General features: G+C 46.0%; 1 protein-coding gene across 1 annotated transcript in view; it reads left to right on the forward strand.

The window, feature by feature from the left end:
* Positions 1 to 4,270: 4,270 nt before the first annotated feature.
* The window catches only part of LOC122935038 (glutathione hydrolase-like YwrD proenzyme), a 107,349-nt gene continuing 96,122 nt past the window's right edge, over positions 4,271 to 15,497 (forward strand). The window contains exons 1-2 of the mRNA XM_044290758.1: positions 4,271 to 4,405; positions 15,034 to 15,162. Of these exons, the coding sequence (XP_044146693.1) occupies positions 4,330 to 4,405; positions 15,034 to 15,162 (205 nt within the window). The 5' untranslated portion in view covers positions 4,271 to 4,329. The remainder of the gene's footprint in view (positions 4,406 to 15,033; positions 15,163 to 15,497) is intronic.

The following is a 15,497-nucleotide window of genomic DNA, read 5'->3' on the forward strand; positions in this document are numbered from 1 at the left end:
AACGGAAGCTAAATGAGCCGTGCGTTCAAGCAGGGTTTGCAACGCCACAGCGAACCGACCCAACAGGTGATCCTGCTGATCAAGTCTGGCAACCAGCGTAGGTAGCGAGGATGGCCCTGTACCGTCAGAATTCATGGCTTGGTCCTAGTGTCATGGAACCATGAACCAGACGTACAACAAGAGATAAGTGGAAAATAAGAAGGTTTTATTGAAAAGCAAGCCGTAAGCAAAAGTCCAAACGGATGGCTAAACCGAAGCAGGGTCTTGCGGAGACAGAGGTCAGGAACCAGAAGGGTAGTCAGACGAAGCCAGGATCAGGAACCAACGGGGTAGTCAGACGAAGCCAGGATCAGGAACCAACGGGGTAGTCAGACGAGGCCAGGATCAGGAACCAGAAGCAGCAGCAGTCTTAGAAGTATGTGAACACAGGAGGACCAAGCAAGGAACTGAAGCCACAGACCTCCTATATATATGAGCTAGGCATCCAGCTCCTCCCAGTGGGAAGGAGAAGCCGCAGGGTGGGAGGCTACAAGAAACCCAGAAACCAAGATGGCCGCCAGCACATGTCAAACGAAGGAGAGTGGTAAGAAGGTAAGACCATGACATGGGTACTGTATACTGTGGGGTGCTATACTGCTCTACTGTATACTGTGGGGTGCTGTATACTATGGGGTGCTGTATAATGTGGGGTGCTATACTGCTCTACTGTATACTATGGGGTGCTGTATAGTGTGGGATGCTGTATACTATGGGGTGCTGTATAGTGTGGGGTGCTATACTACTCTACTGTATACTGTGGGGTGCTGTATATTGTAGGGTGCAATACTGCTCTACTTTATATTGTGAGGTGCTGTATACTGTATATTATGGGGTGCTGTATACTGTGGTGTGCTGTATATGTAGGGTGCTATACGGTTCTACTGTATACTGTGAGGTGCTGTATACTGCGGTATGCTATACTGCTCTACTGTATACTGTGGGGTGCTATACTGGTCTACTATATACTGTGGGTGCTGTATACTGTATAGTATGTGGTGCTGTATACTGTGGGGTGCTGTATACTATGGGGTGCTGTACACTATAGGGTGCTATACTGCATACTGTGGGTTGCTGTATATTTTAGGGTGCTATACTGCGGGGTGCTGTATACTATAGGGTGCTATACTGCATACTGTGGGGTGCTGTATACTATAGGGTGCTATACTGCATACTGTGGTTTCTGTATACTATAGGGTGCTATACTGTATACTATAGGGTGCTATACTGCATATTGTGGGGTGCTGTATACTAAGAGCTGGGGTGCACTGTAACACTAGGGTGAGCCGAGCCCCGGTCTCCTTCCTGAACTGCAGAACGGTGCCCACTCCCAGAGCACGGATCTTGAGCCGCTGGAGTCTTAAAGGGACAATGACAGGCCCAATAACCATATTTAGCTATATATATGACTGCACGGGTCTTCTAATGTGTATTAAAAACATATAAGTATAACCCCTGTCCACCTTATAAATACAGTAAACTCATGTTTTATAACCTGAATCACTCTTCTTTCTGCCCAAGGGGCGGCGTTTCAGCTTTACTTGTGCCCAGCCAGCAGACCTGTGCATGCATATATATCTAGCTAAAGATGCTTATTGGGCCTGTCAGTGTCCCTTTAAGAAGTGGAAGTATTTACAGTTATTCACTGTACTCCTACTCTACGTGTGTGGATTCTTTTTTGTGTGTGCGTTGTGGTGGAGGGTGTGATTGCATGCTAAGGTGTGCGAAGGCGGGATCCAGGGGGCCCAAGTACATTTTTGCCCAGGGCCCAATCAATATTAAAGACAGCCCTGAATGTACACATGCACCGCAGACAGAAAAATAAAAAAAAATATTGCCAGGGAACAGAAATAATCAAGATAATCTTCCATAAAGTTTAAATAATAGCCAATCCCTTGTGCTCGGGGCCTCAGACCGATGTCAGTATTTGATCAGTGATTTTACATCAGTTAGGCCTCAAGCACACGGCCATTACCTGGCCTTGTCCGTATTGCGGCCCGCAAACAGTGAGTCTGCAATATGCGGGCACCAGCCATGAGCACCTCGCATCACGGATGCGGACCCATTCTCTTGAATGGGTCCGCAATCCTGAAGGTCCGTTGCGGAACATCACAGAAGCACTCCGTAGTGCTTCTGTTGGTTTTCTCTCCATGCCTCCGCACCGCAATTTTATTTTAACATGTTCGATTTTTTGTGGTGCTGATGGATCATGGACCCATTCAAGTTATTGTGAGGCAAAACCAGGTGCTGCTCTAAACACAGAACAGGTGCAGATCTTTCCCTTGTACCTTATGTCTGTGGAGGCTCCAGTCCTGGTTTTGGCTCACAATCACTGGACCTAACCAATTTATTAAATGGCGAATGCCTCGTAATAAACATGTCACATCTTCTGCACCAGAACGGAAACCTAGGGCAAACATAAATAATAAAGAGAGAACCACTGCACTCAAGGGTTATATGCAAAATAAAGTTATTTTTATTTTATTTTTTGACAAATCCTCCAAAACTGAAGCAAAAAAAAGAACAATTGGCAATAATTAGATTGTGACTGTTTTTCTTGACGTTTTGGTCACAGGCGGACCTTGGTCCCAAGCGTCACTAAAAGAAAAGAGGAATACATTAGTGATAAGGTAAATGGATCCATTATACTGAAGGAGAATAAATACTAATGTTTCAGAGGGAAAATTGGGGCGGGGGGGTTAGTACGACAACAGGTATGTCCTGTATACAAGGTGATAAGAAGTCTGTGGCCAATGTTAGAGCTGCAATAGATGTCCAAAGCTAGAATAGAATCCTAGGTAGAGCAGTTATAATGTATTGGTTCTAATATGAGAGGTAAAAGGAGTCTAGAGAGCACATAATGGTAAAGTTGATATATAATAGAAAACATGCTAACAATTATACACTGAAGATACACTAGGATTCTAGCTTTGGATATCCATTGCACCTCTAACATTGGCCACAGCCTTATCACTAGAGATGGCCAGTTCGCAGTGTTCGGGCCAACATTGCGAACTGGCCATCACTGCTTATCACCTTGTATACAGGACACACCAGTTGTCGTACTACCCCCCCCCCCCCTAATTTTCCCGCTGATACATAAGTATTTATTCCCCTTCTTTATGGATCCATTTATCTTATCTCCAACCCCCTTCCCTTATGACCTCATGCAGACGACCGTTGTGTGTTTTGCGGTCCACAACGGCACGGTCAGCCTTTAATAGAACTGGCTATTCCTGTCTGCAAAGCGCAGACAAGAATAGGGCATGTTATATTTTTTTTGCTGACCACGGAACGGAGAAACTGATGCGGACAGCACACGGAGTGCTGTCCGGATCTTTTGCGGCCCCATTGAAGTGAATGGGTCCGCATCCGAGCCGCCAAAACGGCGGATTGGATGCGGACCAAAACAAGGGCCGTGTGCATGAGGCCTGTCACTAATGTATTCCTCTTTTCTTTTAGTGACTTGTGACCAAGGTCCGTCTGTGACCGAAACTTCAAGAAAAATAGTCACAATCTAATTATTGCCAATAGTTTTTTTTTGCTTCAGTTTGAGGATTTGTCAAAAAAAAATTAATAAAAATAACTTTATTTTGCATATAACCCTTGAGTGTGCGGTAGTTTCTCTCTTTATTATTTATGTTTGGATCATATCCACTCCACCGAAGCACCTCATTACTTGGACAGTGAGTGCATCCGGATGTTATGTGTTTTTCACTGAAGACCTATTCACTTCTATGGGGCCAGGGCGGTGTGAAAAACACAGACTACAGAACATGCTGCAATTCTAACGCAATGCGTAAAAAACAACGCTTATGTACACAGACCCATTGAAATGAACGGGTCAGGATTCAGTGCGGGTGCTATGGGTTCACGTCAAGTATTGCACCCGCGCGTTAAACTCACGTATGTGAAAGGGGCCTTATGGTGTAATGTGGGGCAGATTTGAGGAGCACTTGAGAAAGCAGTGGGGCCATGGAGCTCCTGCCTGCAGCTCCCCCCTCCCTTCTTTTTGGAAAAGAGATGTCAGAAAACGCTCAAAAATAGTAACTTTTGTTGCAAACTAGCACTGAGCTGCAGGTTTGGTATTTTTTCAGGAGTTTTCCCATAGACTCCTGTATGTAGACTTCTGTGTGACAAACACTTCTCACACAAAATGTTTAATAAGCCACAAACAATGGTGTGACGGCAGCCTGAGGGACATTTCATTACAGATGCAGCAGGGTGGCGTAGGAATTCTTCGGTCTGTTTTGCAATTGGCTGATATTAATATGTATTAATCCTTTCTTAGCTATGGGGCAAATGCTGCTCTTTTATAAACCCTCTGCCGAAGTGCCGATAGCTATTTCCTGCAGCGGCAGCCTCTGTGGTAAGTACCAAAGTCCACCACACAGTGCGAACTGCCTGCACCGGCACTACTCTACGGTAAGTGGCCTCTAGGACCGCCGTGTCCTGAAAGGACTCTTCTCCCATCTCCCGCGCGGCTGTGAGGCGGGAAGCCGGCTGTTTACCGTGCGCTGACGTCACACACCAGTAATGTAACGTTACACCGCCACACGCCACTATCTCGTCGTGTTCCTGGAGACGTGTGTGGTATCAGTGACGTGTGCATTACCAGCTCTACAGCCTCTGTATACAGAGTGTATATATGTCTGTAGCTCCCACAGAGTGTAATAAAATGGCGGCTTTATCTCAGCCTTGTGGTAGAGTTGCTGGCGGTTATTTATCAAAGACTGGTATTTTACGCTAATGTGTGATAGCTGCTGGAAGATGTGTATAATTTAGGAGGAGGCGTGCCCCTCTTTTTAAGTTAAACGCATCCTCCGGTAGTCTGTGCGCCCAGTTTGAAATGTACACAGGCCCCTGACTGGAGTAGATTTGAGGCGTCATTTATACCTGGAAACAGACGTAAAGTGTTAGTGAATTTGCCGGCCGAGGGTGGAGTACAACACCCCATGCGACAATTTAGAAAGTCATAAAATGGGACCTTGTGTCCTTTTTTTACACCAAAAAGTAGCGTAGTAAATGTTTTTCTCTATAGGAATATGTGACGTGAAGACGGTGACATCACATCTGATCGCCAGAGGTCGTGACAGTCACAAAAAAATCCAACGCTGTTGGAATTGTGGTCGACGTTGTGCGTGACTACTCCAGCATGGATCACACGTGGCCTGTTTGCGATTCCACAATTTTTTTTAAAAACCTTGTAACAAAATCAGGCGACAGCAAATCACACACATTTTTGGTTGTGTGCAGCACATGTCACCGTGTAGCGTATCTGTCATTAGACTTGCGTTGCAAGGCTGTGACACGACTGTCGCCAAAAAAACAAGTCATGAATTGCAATACAAATGTCGTGCGACTTAACCAGCGACCTGTCTGAGGCTCGACTGGTTTTTGTACAGCTGTAAAATATCCACATGACGACAAGTGACAGACAAGCAGCACAGTTACTTTCTTGGTCGTGTGACTTGCAGAAGACACACATCACCAGTAGCCCTGAAGTCACCCGAGTCCTACAAGAATAAAGCCTGATTCACACGTCAGTGTTCTACTGACAGCACACGTACCCATTCATTTTAATGTGTGTAGTCACACATCGTCCGTGGGTACGTTTTTTTTAGCACGTATGCATTCCATATTTTGTCCGTGTTCATGGATCCATCATGCCTATTATAGTCTATGCGTACATGAAAACCACGGATGTCATCGGTGTTTATTGGATCATTAGGAAGAGATGCTTTGAAAATTATTTTTCAGCTGTTCTGTGTCAGTGAAACACAAACATAAAAAAACAGACATATACAGATTAGGGATCGACTGATTATTGGTTTTACCGATATTATCGGCCGATATTCAGGATTTTGACCGTTATCAGTTCAGTATCGGCATCTATTTTGCCGTTATACCGATAACATATCAGGAACAAGGATCGCGCTGCTGACAGCGCTCTCCGTGTTCCCTCAGCAGCACAGGGGAGAAGGAAGCAGTGTCTCCCTCCCCCTGTGCTGCCGCTGCCGCCAGTGAAGAGACGGAGGGAGGACAAGAGGAGGGGCTGTGGCCACTGCGCCACCAATGAAGATAAATGTCTCATTTATTCATATACAGGAGGCGGGAGCTGGCGGCAGAATTACATAGCTGGCTCCCGACCTCTATGAGCGGTAGCTGCGATCCGTGGTAGTAAACCCCTCAGGTGCCGCAGATCGCAGCTACCGCTTATAGAGGTCGGGAGCCGGCTATGTGATTCTGCAGCCAGCTCCCACCTCCTGTATATGAATAAATGAGAAATTTATCTTCATTGGTGGCGCAGTGCGCCCCCCCCAAACCCCCAGTATTAATCATTGATGGCATAGTGCGCCCCCCACCCCCCTATTAAAAACATTGGTGGCGCAGGGCGACGCGACCCCCACCCCAGTATGTGGCGCAGTGCGCTCCCCCTCCCCCCCCACCCAAGCCCCCCCAGTATTAATCATTGGTGGCAGTGGCCACAGGGTCCCCTCTGCCCTCCTCCTCCGATCGGAGCCCCAGCAGTGCAAGCCTGGGGCTCAGATCGGTTACCATGGCAGCAAGGATGCTACTGAAGCCCTGGCTGCCATGGTAAGCTCCATGCTGCTGTGTGCACAAAGCACAGAGCATCAGGGACAGTGTGAGGTCCTATTCACCCTGATAGAGATCTATCAGGGCGAATAGGACAAGAGTTCTAGTCCCTAAGGGGGAAAAAAGTTAGTAAAAAAAAGAAATAAAAAATCACCAAAATATTAAGTATAAATGAAAAAGAAGATTTACAAAAAAAAAAATACACGTTAACAATAAACATATTCACTTTCAGCAGATTTGTGTAGGAATTATTTTTTTTTTTTTCAAAAAAAGTTCACAAATTATCGGTATCGGTTCTAAAAAAATCTATATCGGTCAATCCCTAACATAGATCCATCACGGACATCTTCACAGAGGCATCACTGACCACCGTTCCATGGATTTAAACACGGACGTAAAGTAGAACTGGCTTAGTTGTCCATAGCAACCAATAAGATTCCACCTTTCATTTTTCACCGCTACTTTGGAAAATGAAAGTTGGAATCTGATTGGTTGCTATGGGCAACTAAGGCTACTTTCACACTAGCGTTCGATCGGATCCGTTCTGAACGGATCCGATCATAATAATGCAGACGGAGGCTCCGTTCAGAACGGATCCGTCTGCATTATTTTAGCATATAACAGCTAAGTGTGAAAATAGCCTCGTACGGATCCGTCCAGACTTTCAATGTAAAGTCAATGGGGGACGGATCCGCCTGAAGATTGAGCCATATTGTGGCATCTTCAAACGGATCCGTCCCCATTGACTTACATTGTAAGTCTGGACGGAGCCGCACGGCCAGGCGGACACCTGAACGCTGCAAGCAGCGTTCAGCTGTCCGCCTGTCCGTGCGGAGGCGAGCGGAGCGGAGGCTGAACGCCGCCAGACTGATGCAGTCTGAGCGGATCCGCTCCATTCAGACTGCATCAGGGCTGGACGGCTGCGTTCGGGTCCGCTCGTGAGCCCCTTCAAACGGAGCTCACGAGCGGACCGACGAACGCTAGTGTGAAAGTAGCCTAAGCCAGTTCTACTTAACACCAGTTTTGATAAATCTCCCCCAATATCTGTGTTTCTTATGGAACAGAAAGTTGCAGACAACCTTATAAAAATTCAAAATATTCTGACATCACCGGGTATTTTTACGATGTTCGCGAAGTTCTTTGCAACTTTCAGTTTGGTAGGGAGATGTCACCCGGGAGTCACTGTACTGTGATTTTATACTGAATTGTGAGTGTCGTGGAGCCTCAGCCTTAAATCGCAGGTTTTCATGTGTTATTTTTGAGTCCTAAACCTAGTAGTACAATGGGGTCATTTATCATTGATAGCATGCGCTTAATTTATGATGAAGTGCACGGCCTCGTCCTAAACTAGGCACCTCCTCCACCAGACTGTGTGTCTAGATTAAAAACTACTCCAGGCCCTAGCAGGGGTAGATTTCAATCGTTATTTACGCCAGGAATTTACTGGGTCCTATAGTCCCACCCCAGTGGTGAGGACAAAGTTGATACGCTGCGTATACCTAAATTTAGGTGCCTGGGCCTTCAGAAAGTTGCACATCGGGGGTTTGGATTTTTTTTTTTTACGCCAGTTTCTGGTGTAGGGGAAAATAATAAATGACCTCAATTTGTCATCTGGGATTCTGGGAGTTGTAGTAGAGGCCATATCGGTTGCACCCCAACTTTCCACGGATAACAGGTATGTAGAAAATATTCCACTGCTCCCATATGATAGATTTTTCTTCTAAAAAAATAAATAAAACATTTTCAACATATGACGCACAGTCACACCCTGTAGCCCAAAAATGTAGGACAACTGGATGGTGACAAATCTAACCATATGTAATTATTAGTGAGGACTGAATTGTTCTCTTTCTCCTGACCACTGTGGCTTCAGCAGCTTCTTCTTGTGGTGTCATAATGTCGTTTTTGTGGCTTTGGGGATTTTTATGTGTTCGGTTGGAGGAACACAAAACACAATATAAAAAGGTAATAGTGTGGGATCTAATCATGTGGCTTCTCAAGGAACAACTGCAGAAACTTTTCTGATTAAAAGCATCTTAAAAAAACTGCCATCGACAAGATCGACGTGACAGATCCAGACAGTTTAGTAGCATCTGTGGTTAAAGGGATATTCTGTAACTATTTGATCGGTGGAGATTCTACTGCTGGGACCTCCGCCAAGCATAAGGCCTCTTTCACACGGGCGTCATTTTTTTTGCCCGGATAAGAGGCGTGTGCGTTGCGGGAAAATGCGCGATTTTTTCTGTGCAAGTGCAAAACATTGTCATGCGTTGCACTCGCGTGAGAAAAATCGCGCATGTTTGGTACCCAAACCCGAACTTCTTCATAGAAGTTCGGGCTTGGGATTGATGTTCTGAAGATTGTATTATTTTCCCTTATAACATGGTTATAAGGGAAACTAATAGCATTCTGAATACAGAATGCATAGTAAACCAGCGCTAGAGGGGTTAAAAAAAATAAAAAAAAATTTAACTCACCTTAGTCCACTTGCTCGCGAAGCCGGCATCTCCTTGTGTCTCCGCTGCTGATGAACAGGACCTGGGGTGAGCTGCTCCATTAAATACAGGTTAAGGACCTTCGATGACGTCACTCCGGTCATCACATGGTACGTCACATGATCTTTTACCATGGTGATTCACCATGGTAAAAGACCATGTGATGACCGGAGTGACGTCATCGAAGGTCCTTAAGCTATATTTAATGCAGCAGCTCACCCCAGGTCCTGTTCAGCGCAGAGGAGACACAAGGAGATGCCGGCTTCGCGAGCAAGTGGACTAAGGTGAGTTAAAAAAATTTTTATTTTTTTTTAACCCCTCTAGCGCTGGTTTACTATGCATTCTGTATTCAGAATGCTATTATTTTCCCTTATAACCATGTTATAAGGGAAAATAATAATGATCGGGTCTCCATCCCGATGGTCTCCTAGCAACCATGCGTGCAAATCGCACGGCATCCGTACTTGCTTGCGGGTGCCATCCGATTTTCACGCACCCCATTCACTTCTATGGGGCCTGCGTCACGTCAAAATCGGAAAATATAGAGCATGCTGCGATTTCAACTGAACGCACAAGTGATGCGTTAAAAACATCGCTCATGTGCACAGCCCCATAGAAATGAATGGGTCAGGATTTAGTGCGGGTGCCATACGTTCGCCGCACGGATCGCACCCGCACGGAAAAGTCGCCCGTGTGAAAGGGGCCTAAGGACTAGGCCCTGTACCTGCAGCCCCCTCCCTCCAGAAATGAACCGAGTGGCAGGTTGAGCATGCTCAGTACATGCTCCATTCATGTCTATTGGGCTGTGGAGACATCTGAGGGCATCTGTGGAGATCTACAGGGGCCCCCGTTCTTGTGATCAGCGAGAGTCCTACCGCTGCGATCTCCACCCATCTAATAGCTATCTCTTATCCTGGGGATTAGGGATTACTTGAAATTACCAAAATACCCCTTTAAATTTAGTCTATTTTCATGTCATGTTTGTGATACCCGCGAAAAGCTCCCGACATACCTGCTAACCTGGGACGCTTTGGGTGATGGATGCCACCATATGGCATCCATTACAGGCAATCATTTCTGCATTCTGATCACAAAAGACAAAAATGAGCTGAAATATTTCATCACCATTAGGCCTCATGCACACGACCGTTGTGTGCTTTGGGGTCCGCAAATTGCGGATCCGCAAAACTCGGATGGTGTGCGTTCCGCATATGGTGGAATGGCAGCGGACAGTCATTAATATAACTGCCTATTCTTGTCCGCAAAACGGACAAGAATAGTACAGGTTATATTTTTTTTGCCGACCACGGTCGGAGCAACGGATGCAGGAAAGCACACGGAGAGCTGTCTGCATCTTTTGCGGCCCCATTGAAGTGAATGGGTCTGCATCCGAGCCGCAAATAATGCAGACCAAAACAACGGTCGTGTGCATGAGGCCTTATTATGTAACTTAGCACAAGCTTTTGTTCATGGCCGAAAATGTGATGGGCCAGGCTGGAAACTACATGTGTATGACATGATTGGTGAAGTTCGTCTAGTGATTTGCAATTGTGGTCAAGGACCAGGGAGTCAGTGAGTTTTTTCACTTTGGCATGTTGTTGGGTGGCTCGTTCACATGAGCAATACCGCAGATGACTTATTGACCACAATGCGGATGATCATTGAAAATTAGATTATCAACAGATCTCAGCAAATTGATATGGGTCTGTCGATAAAGATCTCAGGTCTATGGCTCCTGAGATGAGCACTGGATCTCCCATGAAGGGTCTTGTCTAGTAATGGACGGATCTATTCAGAGAACCTGTCACTACCTTATCTCTACTGACAATGAGGGGGAAAGGAATAAACCCTAGAGTAGTAACTAGCTGTTCCTTACAGGGGTTCTCTGGGAATTAAGAAAAGGAAAATACTGAAATATTACTTTATTATAAATATATTCCCAAATACCTTTTATTAGTTTTAATGGCTCTTTTTGTCTGGGGAGCAATCATTAGAAGAAATAAAATGACCGCCATCCTATTAGTACACAGAAAACCTGTCCTAATCACACAGGAGGACAAGTTACTTCACAACACTGAGCTAAAGAGCTGCCTTATCCTCCTCTCCTACTTGGTAGGGATTATAATCCTGAATACAGCCGATAAGAACTTCAACTGAATCTCTGTGGGAATGGAGTTCATGAGGATTAGGGCTGAAACGATTACTCGATTAAATCGAGTCGTTTGACACAAAATAATCCTTGATGCAAATTTTTTGCATTGAAGATTCGTTTGTGTCATGTGACCACGGAGCGGGAGTGAAGCGATTGCTATTACTCCCATTACATGGTCTCCCGCTGCTTCAAGCAGGGGTCCTCCAGACACTTCACAGCACGTCCATGGTCCCGCGCTGCACTGACCTTCTGACGTACGCATGTCGTGACCTGACGTGCTGTGTGACATCAGGCGCAGAGCAGCGTGGAACATTGGAGTGTCGGCAGCGCCCCTGATGGAAAGGTAAGTTGGTGAAACTGGGGGGGTGGGGGCGCGACTAAGGCGGGTGCCTGGAGTGCACAGCGTCATAGCAACCAATGACACAGTGCAATCTGGGTGTCAGGAGGAGCAGGGCAGCAGAGACTATGGCACAATGGGGCGAGAGTTGAGGGCACAGTGGGGGGACAGATGATGGCACAATGGGGGGGAAAGATGATGGCACAAGGGGGGAGAGATGATGGCACTGGGGGAATAGAGCTGATGGCTATGGGGTGGGGGAGAGCTGAATGCACCTGGGTGGAGGAGAGCTGATGGCACTGGGTGGGGAGAACTGAAGGCACTGGGTGAGTTGAGCTGATGGCACAAGGGGGGAGAGCTAAAGGCACTGGGTGGGGAGAGCTGATGACACTGGGGGAGTGGAGCTGATGGCACTGGGTTGTGGAAGAGCTAATGGCACTGGGGTGGGGGAACGGACCTGATGGCACTGGGGGATAGTGGAGCTGATGGCACTGGGGGGAATGGAGATAATAGCACTCGGGGAACGGAGCTAATGGCACTGGGGGGGAACTGATGCACTTGATCGCACAGTGGGGAACAAAGGGTGTTGGGGACTAATGGCAGGGGGTCCTATGAGTTTTTATAAAGGAAAACAGTCTATTAATTCATTTTTTCTTATTAGATTACTTGATTAATCGTAAAAAATAATCGATAGAATACTCGATTACTAAAATAATCGTTTACTGCAGCCCTAATGAGGAGACATGAAGTAAAGAGAGGACGGACAGGACAGACTGTGGTAATGTGGGGCTGTGGTAATGGAGACTGCATAGAAGTGCTGCTGCTTATTACCGCACCCCCACCTCCTCTCTGTACTTATTGTATTTTCATGAACTCCGTTCCTACACCTACCCTGACAAGTAGGAGAGGAGGATGAGGCAGCTCTTTAGTTTACTGCTCTGAAGTAACTTGTGCTGCTGTGTTATTAGAACAGGTTGTGTGTGTGCTAATAGTATAGCAGCCATTTTATTTCCCTAGATGATTGCTCCCCAGACAAAACAAGCCTTTTTTAACTAATAAAAGATATTTGGGAATATATGCTCTTAATTCCTGGAGACCCCCTTTAAAGGGCATCTGTCAGCAGATTTGTACCTATGAAACTGGCTGAACTGTTTCATGTGCGTTTGGCAGCTGAAGGCATCTGTGTTGATGTCACGACTATGCTGATGGTCGTGACTCTTAGACTTCGCATGCAGTTGCCAGCGGTCAGTTGGTTGTTCCCCGCAGCTGAGGGCTGTAAGTTGTTAGCCTCACGTGCAGTTGCCGCTGGCAACATGGTGTTGTTGGCACTGTAGCAGCCTGAGCTTGTTGCTGGGCTGCTCACTGTCTATGCATGCAGTTGCCTATGGCAACTTGTGTTATATGTGTGCACTTTCCCTGTTTGGTGTGCACAGGGTTTATTTGTGTGTGCACTTTCCCTTTAAGTGGCTTCACTACCCTGTCTGGTGTTTGGAAGGGTTAATTCCCTTTCCAGTGTGTGTGTGTGGGTGTGGCTACTTGGGCTATTTAGCCTCAGTTGAGACCTGAAGCTGAGGGGTACTCCAGCCTTGTGGTAAGCTGGAGTCATCCTCCTGGTCTTATACCATCTGCTGGTGAGGGCCACCCTTGTGGTCATAAAAACATGTCATGATGTTAATTTTATGTTTGTGTGGTGTTTATCTTTCTGCAGCTATGGATCTGGGTTCCTGTGTGTTTATGTGTGTGTGCTGTGTCCTTCATGTTTGGTATAGACATTCAGCATGTGAGCACAGGATCCAGTCAGTGTGTCTGTGGCAGGTAGGTGTGGTAGTGCTTTCACTCACCTGCCATATCCATAGGCTGTTTAAGTTTCCTCTTCCTTGCAGTTTGGCCAGTTTAGACTCCTGTTCCTCCGTGTCTAGGAGGAACGGGTTGTCTTACCCAGCTCCTAGCTCAGGGATCTGCTGAGGGATAGTAGGGACCCAAGGTTCCTGAGTATTAGCCCTCCTACCATCTGGGTTGGCTCATACAGTTAGGAGTCAGGGTCAGAGTTTGGGACGCTGTAGGAGGTGACCTGCTCCCTAATTCTGTTGTCCTGGCCAAGCAGCTTTCACATACATGTAACATCGCACGGCTGAGGGTTTCCCCCATCCTCAGCCGTGACAGTTGATCCTATGTGCCCACACTGCTGAGAAAAATTATGTTTTGATATATGCAAATGAACCTCTAAGAGCAACGGGGGTGTCACTATTGCTCCTGAAGGCTGTGCTCTTTCTCTAACTGTGGCACCCTCTGCAGTTGACAGGTCCAGGCTGTGAAAACTTGATTACACCTGTGCAGAGGGCCTGGAAGTTGCAGAGAAAGCTGAGCCTCTAGGTCAGTGGTGGCGAAGCTATAGAACTATAGAAAAAGTCTGAGGAGTGCCAATATCCCTCAGACTTTTCCTGCCATTCATCAGCACAGGGCACACTAGGAGCAGCACAAGCAGAGCACTGAATGTAGGCAGGCTATTATAGCTAAATGATAAAGTACACAGAAGATATACTATACTGGGATTTAGGTTAAATTGCCGTGTTGGCACTTTGCGATAAATAAGTGGTTTTGGGTTGCAGTTTGGGCAATCGGTCTATAAAAGGTTTGCCATCACTGCTCTAGGTGTGACAGTAACACCTCTGTTGCTCCTAGAGGCTCATTTGGATATATCAAAACATCATTTTTCTCAGCAATGCAGAAACATATGAACATGGTAGATGCCTTCATCTACCAAGAACGCATTCAGCCAGTTTCATAGGTACAAATCTACTGACAGATGCCATTTACCTGTGGCAAATATTCATTGCACTACCAAAGCCCTGACAACCAGCACCCAAACACATGCCCCACCAGACCCCACACTCCACCAACTATGGTCCTAATTCTTCCAGTCTTAGGCCTCTTGCACACAAACGTTTTTATTTTCAGTTTCCGTTACGTTTTTTGCATTCCGTATACGGACCCATTAATTTCATTGGATCCCCAAAAAGTACTCCGTATGCCTTCCGTTTCCATTTTTCCGTTCCGTTCAAAGATAGAACATGTCCTATTATTGTCCGCATAATGGACAAAGATAGTACTGTTCTATCAGGGGCCAGCTGTTCCATTCCGCAAAAAACGGAATGCACACGGACGTCATCTGTATTTTTTGTGGATCCGTTTTTGCGGACCACAAAATACTGAAAAAGCCATACGATTCATGTGCAAGAGGCCTTAGATAAAGGCATATTCAGGCTAGTAGAAACCTGGGTGAACCTAGTTAGTTATTTTCATCCTTGAGCATTGTGGTATTTTCACTGTACCAAATCCTGCATGTTGCGTGTATAAATCAAGCTGTTTTATGTATTCAGTCTCATTTTAATGGTTTGATTTATTTTCTCTTTTAGCATTGAAACGGCAGATAATTACCTCAGCCATGACTAGTGGGTTAGAATTTATTTCCAGAAGATCACCCATCGTCTGCACTGGAGGATGTGTGGCAACCAGTCAACCACTTGCTACACAAATTGGCTTAGGTACTCCATATATAAATGCATATATTTTTGCTATAGTTAAAGAACATTTCCGTAGGGCATGCTCACACAGCAGAAATGCAAATTAGGAAAATCTGATTTGTATTTGCCATGGCATTAGCAAAATTCTGAGGTAGAACCTCAAATACCCCTCTAAGCTCAGTCCCAGTCAAGTGACTGAGACTGAGATACAATACAAGCAGTCTCTTTACAAGAACAGCGCTGTGCTATGCTAGGGAAAGGCTTCAGCCCTTTAACAAACAGCTAATCAGCAATGGTGTTGGGAGTCAGACCCCTACAACCAGATGTTGATGAAATTGAACATTTCATTCCCCAAA

Source organism: Bufo gargarizans, chromosome 4, assembly GCF_014858855.1.
Source record: "Bufo gargarizans isolate SCDJY-AF-19 chromosome 4, ASM1485885v1, whole genome shotgun sequence".
NCBI classification, from domain to species: domain Eukaryota; kingdom Metazoa; phylum Chordata; class Amphibia; order Anura; family Bufonidae; genus Bufo; species Bufo gargarizans.